The sequence below is a fragment of the Oncorhynchus keta genome, chromosome 26 (assembly GCF_023373465.1).
Source record: "Oncorhynchus keta strain PuntledgeMale-10-30-2019 chromosome 26, Oket_V2, whole genome shotgun sequence".
Lineage (NCBI taxonomy): Eukaryota > Metazoa > Chordata > Actinopteri > Salmoniformes > Salmonidae > Oncorhynchus > Oncorhynchus keta.
The window spans coordinates 23627200-23645133 of record NC_068446.1 but is presented as its reverse complement, the minus strand read 5'-3'; the positions used below and the strand labels follow the sequence as shown (position 1 = coordinate 23645133).

At 41.9% G+C, this 17934-nt stretch overlaps 1 protein-coding gene across 3 annotated transcripts; it reads right to left on the bottom strand.

Annotated features, from left to right (window-relative positions):
- Positions 1-8604: 8604 nt before the first annotated feature.
- On the bottom strand, positions 8605-17458 carry LOC118359116 (replication factor C subunit 4-like). 3 transcript variants are annotated; one of them, XM_035737373.2, is made up of 11 exons: positions 17309-17458; positions 17010-17128; positions 16620-16698; positions 12645-12724; positions 12390-12509; positions 10418-10561; positions 10127-10247; positions 9877-10002; positions 9671-9751; positions 8973-9086; positions 8605-8859 (listed from the first exon to the last, which is right to left on the bottom strand). In XM_035737373.2, exons 2-11 carry the CDS (start codon positions 17120-17122, stop codon positions 8764-8766), a joined length of 1074 nt encoding a protein of 357 aa, XP_035593266.1. In that variant the 5' UTR covers positions 17123-17128; positions 17309-17458; the 3' UTR covers positions 8605-8763. The 3 variants fall into 3 exon arrangements, with proteins under 3 accessions (XP_035593266.1, XP_035593267.1, XP_035593265.1); XM_035737374.2 differs by having other exon boundaries at positions 8969-9086; positions 17010-17430; XM_035737372.2 differs by having other exon boundaries at positions 17010-17427.
- Positions 17459-17934: the final 476 nt, after the last annotated feature.

Below are 17934 nucleotides of genomic sequence, written 5' to 3'. Positions count from 1 at the left end.
GTGGAGGACTGCAACTGTTTGTCCTCTGTCTGGGGGTCCTTTGTTGATGTCTGCTCCGAGCAGCTAATTTTTCAGCAAAGCAGATAAGACCAGCCCATCCGCTAATAGAGAACCACAGTACATGAATATACACTTACCAAATAGTTTATTTGGTACACCCATCTAGTACCGGGTTGGCCCCCCTTTTCCTCCAGAACATCCTGAATTATTCAGGGCATTCTACAAGGTGTCGAAATGTTCCACAGAGATGTTGGTCCATGCTGACGAGATGGCATAACGCAGTTGCTGCAGATTGGACGGAGATACATGCCAGAAGCCCGTTCCATCTCATCACAAAGATGCTCTATTGGGTTGAGGTCTGCGGACTGCGCAGGCCACTCAAGTAAATTGAACTCGCTGTCATTTTCCAGGAAATGTTTTTCCACTCCTCAAAATGAGCCGGCAGACAGGCATCGAGGCATCCACTGTTCGAGTGAACCTTAAAATTGGCCAAACGAGTGACCTAAGCGACTTTGAACGTGGCATAATCGTCGGTGCCATGCTTGCCGGATCCAATATCTCAAACTGATGCACTCCTGGGCTTTTCATGCATAACAGAGTCTAGGATTTACCGAGAATGTTGCGACAAATAAAAAACATCCAGTCAGCATCAAACCTGTGGGCAAAAACAGCTTGTTGAAGAGAGAGGTCGAAGGAGTGCACACTGTATGCCTTTCTTAGGTGCTGGTAATTTCCTATGATGTGGCTTAGTTTGTCATGTTACTTACCTTGGTTGCTCTCAGATGCTGCATCCTTTCTTTTTCCATTCTGACTTGGTGATCTCTCATTTTCCTAAAAACACAAATGACATTTTTTTTAAATGATCCATGAGCTGACTAAATTTGTCAAATTAAGCTATAGGGAGTTAATGTATCAGGGGAAATCTATTTAAATTCATTGACTTTTTTGACAGCATTCCTTTTGATAAAAAAAAAAAAAAAGAAAGTATACTGCACATGCTTGGCCATGGAAAAAGTGTCCAGAAAGTAAACATTTTTTTTTACCTGAATGCCAAAACATTTATGAGATAAAGGTGCTTAAAGTAGACCGTTTTTGCATACCCCACCATATTATGCGACATCCATGTTTTTATCACTGGAAAAGATAAACGGTTGAGTTCGATATCATTTAAAAGCTTAAAAATAGGGTTCTAAAACAACTGTATAATTTCTTAAAATGAAGCACATTAGGATTGATGTAGTTAAAGGGAAAGAGTCTGCAATGGACCTCACCCTGGTATCTTGTGTGATGGCAGGAATCTGTGAGTGTGAGGAATGGGAGGAGTCAACAGTAGGGAGTGATCATTACCCCATAGTATGCACAGTAGGCCAGAGGGAGGTGGAGGTGTCAGTGGATGGAGTAGGCAGGTGGGTGTTTGAAAGGGCAAAGTGGGATCAGTTTCAGGAGTTAAGTGAGCGGGTGATGACTCGGGTGGATTTGAGAGGGGAAGTAGATAGTATGAATAACTGGGTGAGAATAGCGTTAGTGGGAGCAGCTACTGAGGCGATACCTTCAGTTCAGGGAGGAGGAGGAAAGCAGTCGCATGGTGGACAGAGGAGTGTGGGGCAATGGTGAGGAGTAGGAACAGGGCATTTAGAGTACTGAAAAGGACATCCAACATCTGATTCAGTATAAGCAGGCCCAGGCTCTGGTGAGGAGAACTATTCGTCAGGCAAAGAGGTCATGTCGGTGTCGGTTCTGTGACACCATTGGAAGGACAACACCAGTGGGAGAAGTGTGGGGGATGATTAAGCGGATGAGTGGGGTCAGAAGGGAGTGGGATTATCCAGTGTTGACGACTGGGGAGGATGTGGTCGTAAAATGAGGAGATGGCAGAGATGATGGCCGAAGCGTTTGTCCAAGTGCATAGCTCGGGAAATTTGTCAGAGGAGGGGCAGAGGGCGAGAGAGAGAACAAGAGAGGAGCATCCTGGAGTGCTGGATAGGACGGAGGATGTAAATGATGTGTTGAATGCACCATTTACAATGGTAGAGGTGAAAAGGGCAGATCTAGACAAAAAAGATCTAGAAGTAGACATTACAATGTTGTTAATGTTTCAGCTGCACACAGTGGACATCCTACTAAGGCGCACTTCCTCAGTGCTAACAGTGTAATAACTCTGGTTCATATACACTGCTCAAAAAAATAAAGGGAACCCTAAAATAACACATCCTAGATCTGAATTAATTAAATATTCTTATTAAATACTTTTTTCTTTACATAGTTGAATGGGCTGACAACAAAACCACACAAAAATTATCAATGGAAATCAAATTTATCAACCCATGGAGGTCTGGATTTGGAGTCACACTCAAAATTAAAGTGGAAAACCAAACTACAGGCTGATCCAACTTTGATGTAATGTCCTTAAAACAAGTCGAAAAGAGGCTCAGTAGTGTGTGTGGCCTCCACGTGCCTGTATGACCTCCCTACAACGCCTGGGCATGCTCCTGATGAGGTGGCAGATGGTCTCCTGAGGGATATCCTCCCAGACCTGGACTAAAGCATCCGCCAACTCCTGGACATTCTGTGGTGCAACGTGGCGTTGGTGGATGGAGCGAGACATGATGTTCCAGATGTGCTCAATTGGATTCAGGTCTGGGGAACGGGCGGGTCAGTCCATAGCATCAATGCCTTCCTCTTGCAGGAACTGCTGACACACTCCAGCCACATGAGGTCTAGCATTGTCTTGCATTAGGACCCAGGGCCAACCGCACCAGCATATGGTCTCACAAGGGGTCTGAGGATCTCATCTCGGTACCTAATGGCAGTCAGGCTACCTCTGGCGAGCACATGGAGGGCTGTGTGGCCCCCCCTCAACTGACCCACCGCCAAACCGGTCATGCTGGAGGATGTTGCAGGCAGCAGAATGTTCTCCACGGCGTCTCCAGACTCTGTCACGTCTGTCACATGTGCTCAGTGTGAACCTGCTTTCATCTGTGAAGAGCACAGGGCGCCAGTGGCGAATTTCTCTGGCAAATGCCATATGTCCTGCACGGTGTTGGGCTGTAAGCACAACCCCCACATGTGGACGTCGGGCCCTCATACCACCCTCATGGAGTCTGTTTCTGACCGTTTGAGCAGACACATGCACATTTGTGGCCTGCTGGAGGTAATTTTGCAGGGCTCTGGCAGTGCTCCTCCTGCTCCTCCTTGCACAAAGGCGGAGGTAGCGGTCCTGCTGCTGGGTTGTTGCCCTCCTACGGCCTCCTCCACGTCTCCTGATGTACTGGCCTGTCTCCTGGTAGCACCTCCATGCTCTGGACACTACGCTGACAGACACAGCAAACCTTCTAGCCACAGCTCGCATTGATGTGCCCTCCTGGATGAGCTGCACTACCTGAGCCACTTGTGTGGGTTGTAGACTCCGTCTACGAGCCACTTGTGTGGGTTGTAGACTCCGTCTCATGCTACCACTAGAGTGAAAGCACCGCCAGCATTCAAAAGTGACCAAAACATCAGCCAGGAAGCATAGGAACTGAGAAGTGGTCTGTGGTCACCACCTGCAGAACCACTCCTTTATTGGGGGTGTCTTGCTAATTGCCTATAATTTCCACCTGTTGTCTATTCCATTTGCACAACAGTATGTGAAATTTATTGTCAATCAGTGTTGCTTCCTAAGTGGACAGTTTGATTTCACAGAAGTGTGATTGACTTGAGTTACATTGTGTTGTTTATGTGTTCCCTTTATTTTTTTGAGCAGTGTACATATGATTACTGCATACAATAGCTGAAGGATCGACAGAGGCATTCAGGGGAGTTAGAGGGACAAATTAGCTTACTTACATTGTGACTGCCAATGCCCCTATGATAATGTACATTTGCTGCAGAATTACTTCAACTCAGCGACACAATGGTAGGGATTATCTGAGCTGGGCTTGGGCCATTGATGTGTCAGTCTAAACGAAGCCTTGAAATGCATAGACAGAGTCCAGGAGCCAAGATGATTTGGATGGACTCTGTCATTCCTGTAGAGCACAGTCTGTTTCCAGAAGGTGTCAAAGTAATCTATAAAAGTTGATCCAAAAGAGCTCATCTTTTAGCCCAGTGTGTAATGCCAGTAGCCTGCTGAATCTTTCACACCTGCGGCCCAACATTGGTACCGGACCTGAAATAAATTTGACGCTTTTTGGAATCTTTCAGAGCTAAAATCAGTTATTTTAAAAATTCAGCAGTTCTGAGCTAGCCCTCCTAATGTCATTTGACTCCACATGGACTACAACAGCTGCAGCTCCTGAAGCAGCCTCGTAATGTCCTGTGCTCATGCTCCAGGATAGCACAGGGCTTTTGCCCTGAGACCCAAGATGTTATTTACCATAGAGCTGCCAATGACGACATCTGGTGCAATGGCTGAGGAGGTCCAGCCGTTCTTTCGCCTCGAGTGGGTTTGCAAACCCCCACGAGGACCAAAGGGCGGCGGGGCTCGATGGACCCGAGCCAGCTGCAGTATCCATCGTGGATGATGAATGGGTCGGAGTCTCAGACAACCTCACAGTCCGATGATGGGGAGCTCTGAGGATCTGAATCAGAGGTAGAAGCCACCCGAGAGGGAGACAGAATAGACAGCAGGTGGGGGAGGGAGGTCCTGTATAAACAAAGTCACTTCCTTGACAAATTCCTTCACAACGGCTCTTGCAAAAGATGTTTATAACTAACCCAACATAGTAAATCTGTGTCGTTTACAGTGGGAGCAAATTAAGCATAGTAGACAGAACAAGCAAGGAGGTAGGAAAAGCCAAGTACGAGCTAGTGAGATCCTATTGGCGCGTCGTAGCACGTATTTGCATATTTCCGTTAGGGAACGCCACTTTCGTGAAGTGCGCGTGTGAACAAACTCAATTCGACCTTGCACTTCTTCTAAACCCCCAAAAATGGTATACTGAAAAATATAAATGCAACATGAGCTGAAATTAAAGATCCCAGAAATGTTCCATATGCACAAGAAGCTAATTTCTCTCAAATTCTGGGCACAAATGTATTTACTTCCCTGTCAGTGAGCATTTCTCCTTTGCCAAGATAATCCACCACCTGACAGGTTAGGGTTAGGTGGTGGACCCTAACCCTGGCATATCAAGAAGCTGTATTGTATGGCTTTGTGTGGGTGAGCAGTTTGTGGATGTCAACGTTGTGGTGTTATGTATGGTATGGGCAGGCATAAACTATGGAAAACAAACACAAATGCATTTTTATCAACGGCAATTTGAATGCACAGAGATACTGCGATGAGATTCTGAGGCCCATTATCGTACCATTCATTCGAAATCTTCACCTCATGTTTCAGCATGATAATGCATGGCCCCATGTCGCAAGGATCTGTACACAATTCCTGGAAGCTGAAAATAACCCAGTTGTTCTATGGCCTGCATACTCACCAGACATGTTACCTATTGAGTATGTTTGGAATGCTCTGGATCATCGTGCACGACAGCATTCCAGTTCTCGCCAATATCCAGCAACTTCGCACAGCCATTTAAGAGGAGTGAGACAAAATTCCACAGGCCACAATCAACAGCCTGATTAACTCAATGCAAAGGAGATGTGTCGCGCTGCATGAGGCAAATGGTGGTCACACCAGATACTAACCAGTTTTCTGATCCACGTCCCTACTTTTTTTTATTTTTATGTACAGTATCTGTGACCAACAGACGTATTCCCAGTCACATGAAATCCATAGATTAGGGTCTAATTGATTTAAATTGACTAATTTCCTGTAACTCAGTAAAATCTTAAATTGTTGCATTTATATTTTTGTTCAGTACATATATCATATTGATATATATATATATATATACAAAATATTTTCTTACAAAAATATATGATATATATATACATTTTAAGATTCTGATTTTTCAGAGGGTGATGCAGCACCCATACTTCATGCAGCCATGGCTGAATATCAACTGCCAGGTGGCAAGAGCACACAACTCCTCACACAGCTGATTGCTCTGCAGAAATAAATGTGTTCTAATAAGCACAGTCACTGCACAACATTCCTAAATGCATTCTCAGTCAAATGCAACAGTTTCGAAGACAATTATTGTGAAGAGAAATGATTTATTTCTCAACAACAATTCATCCATTTTTGCACAAGAGGGCAGCGTTTTACAATATCAAGTGTCTGGCATGAGAATTTGAAAAAAGTAACCACGTGAAGCTTTCAGCCATTCGAAGGCATAAGAGGTCGGCCTATACTCAATTCATTGTAAAAAAAATTCTGCATCATTCCTAGGGGACAATATGTTTACTGGTACCTTGTTGGACGTTTAAGATGAAAAGCATTATTTTAAAGAAATTATAAAATAGTTTGACAACACTGTTTGTATCAATCCCAATTGTTAACTTATATTTTCCAGTGATTAAGACAATATATGTCTTATAATATGGTGGGGTATGCAAAATAGGTCAACTTTGACACCTTTATCCCTTGAGTGTTTTGGCATTCAGGTCCAAGTCACTTTCTGAGCACTTCTACAATAGGCAAATATGTATGGGAGTTTTTCTACAATAGGCAAATATGTATGGGAGTTTTTCTACAATAGGCAAATATGTATGGGAGTTTTTCTACAATAGGCAAATATGTATGGGAGTTTTTCTACAATAGGCAAATATGTATGGGAGTTTTTCTACAATAGGCAAATATGTATGGGAGTTTTTGTTCAAATCAAAAGGGGTGCTTTCAAAAAGTGATTGAATTCAAATGGAATTACCCATCACAATTCACAAGGTAGGATGTTAAAGTGACATACTGTACAAGTTGATGCACCAGTTGACCCCTGCACGGGAGGGGTTGGACCTGTCACCATGCATGCTGGGAGAGGATATTGGGGAGTTGTTGGGCATCAGGTTGTGAATCTCCTTCTGTGCAATGACACAAATTAAAAATAATAATTGATGAATCATGACAGGTAAATGGAGAACCAGTGCCCTTTCAAACAAATCTTTTCTCCTTTTGGTATGGTCATTATTGCACCACCTAAAAGTTAGCAGAGATGCACCTTCCTTATCATAACATCTCAGAAAGTTTCCCTATCATGGATAAACGGAAAACGAGCGACATTTCAGACATAAAATGTAGCTATATCCTCAACAAAATGAAGAAGCGTCTGCATACAGTGCAGTCAGAAATGGACATATCACGTGTCTGTATCAAGAGAATTGCATGCAGTATTTCAAAGGCAGAATCAAATAGGTGATTAAATATAAAGTGGGAATTCAAATATTTAACTGCTATCTATATATATATATATTCTAATTTCAGCCACCACCAAGCTCCCTCATGACCACCCTCACGACTACTCACCTGCAGATCCTGTTGGGGGAGGGTTGTGATGAAGTTCCAGCCTCAAGACTGGCTCGACACATTCCACCAACTCTGTGACAAACTCAGACCAGAAGTAAAATACCCTACCTGGATAAACGTGTGGCAATAGTTATGGTTTGCCACCAACTTAGACTCTCTATCAGCAAACTACTTGGCACGAACAGCCCCACAGTAATCACATTTATACGATAAATACATTATCGTTGTGACAGTACCGAAGCCACTCATTCATCAGCCAAGTGAACAGGAGCTGATGGAAATTGCTGCCATGTTCAACACAGTGGGGTTTCCCTTATTGTGCGGGTGTCATTAATTCCCTTCACATTTCTGGGAAATATCAACGCCAAACAGCAAAGGAAAGCCCTCCACGTTGATGCAGTGCATTATGAATGGACATGGTCGTGTAGGCTTTAAGGCAGCACTGGTGATGCAACCATGCTGCAGGGCTCCAAACTATGAATGTTGGTAAGGGTAGTTGTCACCACGGACACCTCACAAACTCATGGGACAACCTCTGGGCTATGCGCTGTTGGGTGATGCAACCTTCCCTTTACGGAGCTGGCTGCTCAAACGTTACCAAGAGTCACTTCAACGAACATTCAATGCTCATCTGAGCACAAACACCTATTGAGGCTACCTTTTCGTGCCTGAAAGACTGCTGGTAGTGCTTGAAGTGCAACTGCCAAGCTGCCCTGATCCCTGTGCTGGCCCAGGCATGCCGTTGTCATCCTACGCAATATTTGTGAGATGAATAGTGATCCCTGTATGGAGAAGTGGCTCAAAGAGACGAGGCAAGGCCTTTCTCAGCCTTGCGATGTAGCTGCTGCATGTCTGGATGACTCAAAAATGTAACCTCCATCAGCTACTGTACCAGAATCGAAGAAACAGGGCAGTGAACATACACCAGACCTGGCAGACGCTTGCCGTGCTGAAGAAGTCAACGTATGAACTACACTAAACTGACAATGTTTATCTGTTACGTCTGTAATCAAACTGTAATGAAACAGGCAGGGAGCAGGTCTCGAGCCCGAGGTCCGGCACGCTATCGACTGTGCCGCAAAAGAATGCTCTGCGCTTATAAACTCAGAGTCGTAACAATACTTTTAAAATGCATTGATGTGAGATTATATATGATGCATATTATGGACAGTATGTGCATGTCTGCAAAGATGCATCCATATCTTTATTTATTTATAAAATATGGTTACATGTGGTTATTTCCCAACTGACTCAAAACCCAGATGTGAAATCACAGTACTTTTTAATGAAACTGACCCCTGACGTATGACAGCACTGATGAACAAATAGAGTATTTAAAAGGAAAACATTTAGATTAATGAGTAAAAACATGTATCAAAATAAGCAGTTGGTTAGGATGTAAACGTAGAGGAGAGGTTGTAGGGTCAGTTACTCTGGGTGGCTTGCTGCAAGATCACAGAACACAGACTCAGCATCTGCAGGTACTCATCTGCACCATCCACTAGACACTTATCAACCACCTGGAAATAGAAGACAAATCAATAAGTCACTACTACTGTGGGCATCGTAATCACAACATTATTGAAAGACTAATATTACCACAATGCAAGTTATGCCCTTTTGAAACACCTACTGCCATCTTTTCCGTGATGGCAGACTTCTGCTTGTCGTTCAGCTCTTCCTCTATGACGGCTTCGTGTAGCTGGTTGATGATCTGAGTGGCAGCATAGCCTTCATCTACCATGTTCTGTAAGAGGCAGAATGGCCTGGTGAATAGTCTGGTAGAGAGCAGTGTACAAAACATTAAGAACACCTTCCTAATATTGTGTTGCACCACCCCCCTTTTGCCCTCAGAACAGCTTCAATTTGTCAGGGCATGGACCCTACAAGGTGTTGAAAGCATTCTACAGTGATGCTGTCCCATGTTGTCTCCAATGCTTCCCAGAGTTGTGTCAAGTTAGCTGGATGTCCTTTGGTTGGTGGAACATTCTTGATTACACGCGGGAAACTGTTTAGTGTGAAAACCCCAGCAGCTTTGCAGTTCTTTACACAAACCGGTGCACCTGGCACCTACTACCATACCCTGTTCAAAGGCACTTAAATATTAGTCTTTCCCATTCACACATACACAATGCATGTCTCAATTGTCTCAAGGCTTAAAAATCATTCTTTAACCTGTCCTCCTCACCTTCATCTACACTGATTGAAGTGGATTTAACAAGTGACATCAATAAGGGATCATAGCTTTACCCTGGTCAGTCTGTCATGGAAAGGAGTTCTTCATGTTCTTCCATATGTATTGAAGGAGCAATAGAAAACCAATGTACATACCCGAACAGCAATCTCTAGTTTTTCAAATGTGCCCTTGTAACAGATTTGAAGCAAATTGTCGATCATCTTGGGGGGAACAACCTTAAAAAGATGAATGTGAGAATGGTCAGCAAACGTTTGATACCTCTCCTTTGACAGGATTGCACACAGCACATAAAACCGGTAACTATTACTGATGTTGAGTGTAATACATTTGAAGCACTCACCCCTGCTATCTCTATGACCGCGCTCTCCGTGATCTCATTATCTGTGTTCAGCCGTGCAGCACTTTGAAGAAAGGTTATGGCTTTTCTCAGATCCCCCTCTGAAACCTTCACCAACGCTGCAATTCCCTGCAGGAAAACAGCATTTTAAGGACAATGGAAGATGATTCATTTAAGTAAAAAGGTGTGTACAGAGCATTTCTTTGTAAAAAAAATATTCTTTCAAAGACAGTTGCCAGTTTGCAATCCTCACCTCCTTCGAGTACTTGAGATTCTCCTTGTAACAGATTTCTAGCAGGCGCTCTTCTTGGACCCGATTGGCCAGAGGTTTGAAGCGGAATTTTGAGCATCTGGATGTCAAGGGCTCAATAATCCTGAAAATAAAATCACATTCAAGTTGAGTTAGCAACAGATTTTACATTTATTACAGCACGTTGTAAAGTGTCTTAAAGAGTTTGTGTTGTTATGTATTGGACTCCTAAACCAACCCCCAATATTAATGTAATATTCTAGATTGCCTCTTGGAATACGAAGCCCAATTGACCTGCTGACATAGTTGCAGATGAGACAGAAGCGGGTGGTCCGGGACTCCTTCTCCATGGTGCGTCTGAGAGCAGCCTGAGCAGCGTTGGTCATTGAGTCAGCCTCATCCAGGATGATGATCTTAAAGGGTGGGCATGGTTTCCCACTGTCAGAGGTAAGGAAGGGAAAGAAACTTTAATATCATCATTTAACATGAACAAGATGCTGACAGTTATATGGGGTAAGGAAAGGGCATGAGTTATAGGATCTGATCTGTTGTGTAGATTTTACACTTGTGGAAATGGGCTCCCTCTTCTTACAGAAGAAATATATGCATTATAAATGGTAGCAATTGTAAGGGAACAGTTTAGAGATTATGGCAAAATTATTAGACCAAAGGTGAGGACAACAATTCACCTAACAAGACTGAATCCAAACATTACACTGTTGATTTCATGCTTTTCACATGTATTTTTAAGTTGATAATGAATTCCCAAAATTCTTCAGGTGAATTTTATTTTGCCCCCCAATTTGAGCAAAATAAATATTTACTTTTTTATTTGTTGAAAATAAAACTTTAAAAAGACCAGCAAATCAGCTCCAAGTGATTAAAAAAATTTTTTTTTTTAAACTGTTCCAAAATATTACCAAGCATAATATAAAGATGTACTGTATGTAAATGTATACAAATGTACGCAAGGTTTGAAGTGATTATGTTTTAGTCATCTGTTTCGGCTTCTTGCTGTCAATTTGCAGTCTATAAATTATTTGTAATTATGTTCCAGCCCCCTGACAATCCCCTCAAAAAACTAAAAAAACATTACATTTTGTTTTTTTAAATTGGCCTGCAGCTTAATCTAATTGATGATCCCTGAGCTAAGTTCTAAACACAATATTACAGTATTAGGCGTTCACAACGCAATTCACGATAACAGATCATACATTTTGGAGCGCATATGAAGGAGTCATGAGTGCATTCCGCTGCGGATTTTCTTCACAATAGAGAGACAGACTCATTCTGTTCAGAACAACCCAGAGTATGACGACATGTCATCTTGTAACTAACTGTACATCAAACAGTGATCATAAAAGTTGACACTGTATATGACATGAGTTTTATGATTTGGAATGTGTCAAGTGCACATTTGGTATTTCGTTTGCTTGTTTGACATCAAAGATATATTTATTATAATCCTCAACGTCTCATCTTTCAAAATACATAGTCCTCTTAAATTTACAGCATTTCCCACACTCAAACAAAACATTTTTTTCGTAAAAGTTGGCAAATTAACAGGAGGGATGTGGGCAAATTCTTGTCGTGCGAGGTGCTCAGATTCAGAACGGCTGTCCGTCCAACCCATACAGAGCTGTGAAGCGCAGAGCCAGCGCTCTGACGTCATGTATAGCATGTTACTGTTGATGGATTCTAACTAAATGTAACATGTTTTATGTTAAACTACAGTTTGTTTGCTTCCTGTGTAGAGAATGATTACTGTGAGTATTAATGGCGTTCAGGCCATGAAACTGTGTGTACGCCAATTTAGAAATGTTGACCTAATCAGATAAGAGGCAATTGCCCAGGATCAGAGAGCAGGGTCAGGCCCAGAACAGAAGACAGATGGGGATTCTGACATCTGGCTAAACAAAGAGCGGACCATGGACATTCCACAGGAGCCAGAGGGAAACTCCTTGGGGTCATAAAATGTATAGTTGGGGGGGTGACACCTACAAGAGGGGTGTGACCAAAAGGAGGGAAGAGTATAAAATGTGTTGTGAACTTTCTAAATGCATGCACTCAGCTGACTGTATCCTTGGTATTGAAACACTTGAAACTTCAATTCCTTATTGCAAAGAGGTTGCAATAGTATTTTTCCTTTTTAACACGGTACACCGACTGCGTTTCAATTTAGGCTGTTTATCAGTGCCCAAATATGCCATTTTTTTACCCGTATACAGGTATGAGAGTGTAAAGGGTTAAGGAAACTGGTACTTGCTCAGTGCGGTGTCCTGCTACAGTCAGCTGGGCAAATCTCTTGACTTTCTCTCTGACCACCTGAATCCCTCTCTCATCAGAGGCGTTCAGTTCCAGGACTCTCTGTCGGTACAGCTCTGGCCTGTGGAGAGGAACAGACAGGGAAAACTGACTGTGGTGTATACAAGCACTGTACAGCTGAAACCCACAAACGCAGTGTCTGCATAAACTGGGAGTTGGCATGCAGTAATCTGGAAAGCTGGTGAGTCACTCTCACCCATAAAGTTCCCTGGCTGCAGCCAGGATGGTGGAGGTCTTTCCTGTTCCAGGTGGTCCATAGAACAGCAGATTGGGGAGCTGCAATGGAGATTATATAATATAAGGTGTCCAATCAAAAATGTATCTTTTGATCAATGGGTAAAATAATGTGAATTGTGTAGATAATCCTTTCAGAAAACCAATGATCCAAACCTCATGTTTCTATCATAATCCATTAAATTTTGGGGGGAGTTCTTACTCTCTGATGAGAGAGGGATTCAGGTCAAAATTAGTACGACTAAATCAATGGAGGCCAGATAAATGTTTGTCATAAAAACAGGAATATAGCATTGTGTCAGCTAAGTTGTTGTGAGAATTAAGGCTACCTGACAGGCTTAGCATTGAACTCATCTTCTCAAATCCAGAAAAACATGAAACAATAGGAGGTAAGATAGTAAAGTGGTAACAGTTCAAACCCACGGTTCGGTACATATTACGGTTTTGGGGTCAGGGTGCGGTTTTGGGGTCGTGGTTCGGTTTAGCAGGAAAATGAAATGCCAACAGTTACTGTAGTTCATTTTTGTTTTGGCAAAAGATGTAAAACTAACCCAGGAATACATCATGAGCCATAATGTAGGGCCTTATTAAATTATATAAATATATTTATATTTTTGCCTAATTCCATTTGGTTTTTCCAGGTTTCAGATTTTTCCCTGTTTGTCAGGGTTTCACACTCAGAAATTACACAAAATGTCATGTTCACAACGCTTAAACCACATCAGGAGACCATTTGAGGACTGGGAAAAAATATAAGAAATTTACATCTTTGGGTGAAGATATACCATTTAATTTAGGTGAACACCAGCAAGAGCCTTGCTTGGTTAGCAGTGTTTCTGTAGCCCACGTGATCACAAATCACCACTGGAGTGAGGGAGGCAAATAATCATGATATCATTCTGTCATGTATGCATAGGCTACTTTGTAGTTAACCTTTAATTGAGGTTTTTGGGAAAGCCTTTCCATCTACCAGAAGACTGTTGTTATTAACATCATCGCTAAGGGCTACACCGTGGCAGACAAACGCACACACACAGACAGGGGCATTCCCACACCGTTGCTTCTTCAAAAAGATGAAGGAAAATAAGAATTACTTATCCATTTTGTTCATGTGTTATCACCATCAAATTAATTAATGTTCTAATAAAATCAATACATTTAGTTGCTTTCCTACTAAGTTAAATACATTTTTGCTTCTACTGGGAAGCCAAAAATGGTCCTAAAGTGGAGATTTAAATGAGGAGGATCCTCCAATTCTTGTTTATCGACCCCAATACTCACAATCGTAGAGAACTAGTTTCTGGCTGCGCCTCCCAAAAGGAAAGTATGAAATTAAGCAATTGAGATTATAATTACAACGTGCACACAACGTGCTATTCCGTTAAAACATCTGGAGCCTACAATGTTTTTTAAGCTCAGCTTTACAGTACTAAAAAGAGGCATACACTGCAGTTCGGATGTTTTATCTATTTATACATCCATTCGGGTTCATAGTGCGGACCGAACAGAGGTCCACAAATAGAATGGTTCGTTACTAATGTGTACCGTTGCACTCCATTAAGATATATATTGATTTGGGACATGATATGTAGTATTTTCATATTTTAGTATTACGCAGTTCATATTAATACCAAGTTCCTGTTCTTTCTCAAAGACTACTCACAAAAACATCTGTGAAATGTCAGAGCACTGAGTGTACCCCAAGCTTTTAATTTTAAAAGCCTTTTACATTTAATTCAGCTCATGTCATGCTAATTTTGCCATTTGTGAAACAACTTGAAGACGACGACCACAAAATGTAAAATCATCAAACGTTTATTATGATCAGATGTGCAGTTGAAGTCGGGCGGCAGGTAGCCTAGTGGTTAGAGCATTGGACTCGTAACTGGAAGGTTGCAAGTTCAAATCCCAGAGCTGACAAGGTAAAAGTCTGTCGTTCTGCCCCTGAACAAGGCAGTTCCTAGACCAGTTAACCCACTGTTCCTAGACCAGTTAACCCACTGTTCCTAGGCCAGTTAACCCACTGTTCCTAGGCCAGTTAACCCACTGTTCCTAGGCCAGTTAACCCACTGTTCCTAGGCCAGTTAACCCACTGTTCCTAGGCCAGTTAACCCACTGTTCCTAGGCAGTCATTGAAAATAAGAATTTGTTCTTAACTGACTTGCCTAGTTAAATAAAAAGGTTAAAAAATATATATTTAAAAAAGCTTACTTGTTTTTCAACCACTCCATAAATTCATTGTTAAACTATAGTTTTGGCAAGTCGGTTAGGACATCTATTTGTACATGACACAAGTAATTTTTCCAACAATTGTTTACAGACAGATTATTTCACTTATAATTCACTGTATCACAATTCCAGTGGGTCAGAAGTTTACATACACTAAGTTGACTGTGCCTTTAAACAGCTTGGAAAATTCCAGAAAATTATGTCATGGCTTTAGAAGCTTCTGATAGGCTAATTGACATCATTTGAGTCAATTGGAGGTGTACCTGTGGATGTATTTCAAGGTCTACCTTCAAACTCAGTGCCTCCTTGCTTGACATCATGGGAAAATCTAAAGAAATCAGCCAAGACCTCAGAAAAAAAAAATTGTAGACCTCCACAAGTCAGGTTCATCCTTGGGAGCAATTTCTAAACGCCTGAAGGTACCACGTTCATCTGTACAAACAATAGTACGCAAGCATAAACACCATGGGACCACGCAGCAGTCATACCACGCAGGCAGGAGACGCGTTCTTTCTCCTAGAGATGAATGTACCTTGGTGCGAAAAGTGCAAATCAATCCCAGAACAACAGCAAAGGACCTTGTGAAGATGCTGGAGGAAACAGGTACAAAGGTATCTATATCCACAGTAAAACGAGTCCTATATCGACATAACCTGAAAGGCCGCTTAGGAAGGAAAGAGCCACGGCTCCAAAACCGCCATAATAAAAGCCAGACAACAGTTTGCAACTGCACGTGGGGACAAAGATCGTACTTTTTGGAGAAATGTCCTCTGGTCTGATGAAACAAAAACAGAACTGTTTGGCCATAATGACCATTGTTATGTTTGGAGGAAAAAAGGGGAGGCTTGCAAGCCGAAGAACACCATCCCAACCATGAACCACAGAGGTGGCAGCATCATGTTGTGGGGGTGCTTTGCACTTCACAAAATAGATGGCATCATGAGGATGGAAAATGATGTGGACATATTGAAGCAACATCTCAAGACATCAGTCAGGAAGTTAACACTTGGTCGCAAATGGGTCTTCCAAATGGACAATGACCTCAAGCATACTTCCAAAGTTGTGGCAAAGTGGCTTAAGGACAACAAAGTCAAGGTATTGGAGTTGCCATCACAAAGCCCTGACCTCAACCTATAGAAAATTTGAGGGCAGAACTGAAAAAGCTTGTGAGAGCAAGGAGGCCTACAAACCAAGCCAAAATTCACCCAACTTATTGTGGGAATAAGCTTGTGGAAGGCTACCTGAAATGTTTGACCCAAGTTAAACAATTTAAAGGCAATGCTACCAAATACTAATTATGTGTATGTAAACTTCTGACCTACTGGGAATGTGATGAAATAAATAAAATATTAAATAAATGTCAGATTAAATGTCAGGAATTGTGAAATACTGAGTTTAAATGCATTTGGCTAAGGTGTATGTCAACTTCCGACTTCAACTGTATAAGGTTACAAAATCCAACTTTTTGGATATAATGGTAATGATGTGTTAGAGAAAGACCCCACTGAACAATTCAGAACATAAAGTATCATATTTGTCTTGGTAAAATGTATTTTACCAGTGAAATGTCATCATAGTGAAATGTCATCACCAAAGTGCGTTTTCATCCACTCTGGGCATATGTAAAATTCAAACAGAACCCCCAGCAGACAGTATTTACCCTAGACATATGAGTCGTCACTCTCATGGATCTGAAGAGGGTACTTACATCAGCGCCCTCTATAGTCTTCTTCAGCACAGCAACCACCTCCTCTTGAAATGCTACCTCTTCCATACATTTTGGTCTACTGTAAACAGCCAAACAATGGATTTCAGTGTGCAGTTGATCATATTAACGCAGGGTTTTCTTTCTGACTAAACATAGCAAGCTACTTATCACAAATATATTTGCCTGCCGCTTGCATGAATTATTATTATTATTTGTTCACCTTTATTTAACCAGGTAATGTTAGGCCAGTTGAGAACAAGTTCTCATTTACAACTGCGACCTGGCAGTTTAAGGGAAGATTAGCGACTGTTCATTGTGTGTCTGGATTTTAATTTTATGAAGGAAGATTCACAGGGGCTTACATTACAGCCGCGGAGAAATTGAACTTACTATTTCTCAACCCAGGGGACAGACTTCTGCTTCTTCTCTCCACTGGTCCCGGCACCTTTCTCTTTCAGAGGTCTGGTGCCTTGAGTAGATGTTCCTTTCAAAAACGCCTGCATGGCTCTCTAAATAGGAGTTAGAAAACAGACCAAAACAGAGGGCGACGTTCTCTTTCTGTGACAAGCTAGCTAGCTGGCTAAACAATAACAACCACCACTTAGCGAGAGCCCTACTGTAACGAGATCGCAGAACAGTTTGTAAGTAAATTAGCTACAGATTATCAGTTGCTTTCAAGCTTTGGTTACCTGTAGCTATATAAAATGCGTTAACATTCGAACTATGTTAGTTGTTGACATGTGTGGTAGATTTCCCGCCCTGATGAAAATGCGACGCCCTTTTCCGTCTCCGACGTCAATCTTTTCCCTCCAATCAGAGAGTTCTTCTTCTTCTCTGGTATAATTATAATGGCGTTCGCTACCTACTGTGCGGGTAGATAATAAACAGCCGCAACAAGTAAATAACGCGTGGTAAAAAATATTAATATCAGAAATAATGCTAAACGAATTAACTTGTTTTTCTGTTAAAATTACAAATCAGGTCCTTACACAGACTCAGATGGATCCTGTGAGGGCGGGACATTTTCTGATGACAGTAGTAAAATCAAATCAAATCAAATTGTATTTGTCACATACACATGGTTAGCAGATTTTAGTGCGAGTGTAGCGAAATGCTTGTGCTTCTAGTTCCGACAATGCAGTAATAACCAACAAGTAATCTAGCTAACAATTCCAAAACTACTACCTTATAGACAGACACAAGTGTAAGGGGATAAAGAATATGTACATAAAGATATGTGAATGAGTGATGGTACAGAGCGTCATAGGCAAGATACAGTAGATGGTATTGAGTGCAGTATATACATATGAGATGA

Excerpts from the sequence above, each read along its gene's own strand:
- LOC118359116 (XM_035737373.2), bottom strand. The coding sequence starts at position 17,122 with ATGCAGGCGTTTTTGAAAGGAACATCTACTCAAGGCACCAGACCTCTG. Across the intron at positions 12,725-16,619 it reads AGACTATAGAGGGCGCTGAT|CTCCCCAATCTGCTGTTCTA; the intron begins GTAAGTACCCTC and ends TCTCCATTGCAG. Across the intron at positions 9,752-9,876 it reads CGGTCATAGAGATAGCAGGG|GTTGTTCCCCCCAAGATGAT; the intron begins GTGAGTGCTTCA and ends CATCTTTTTAAG.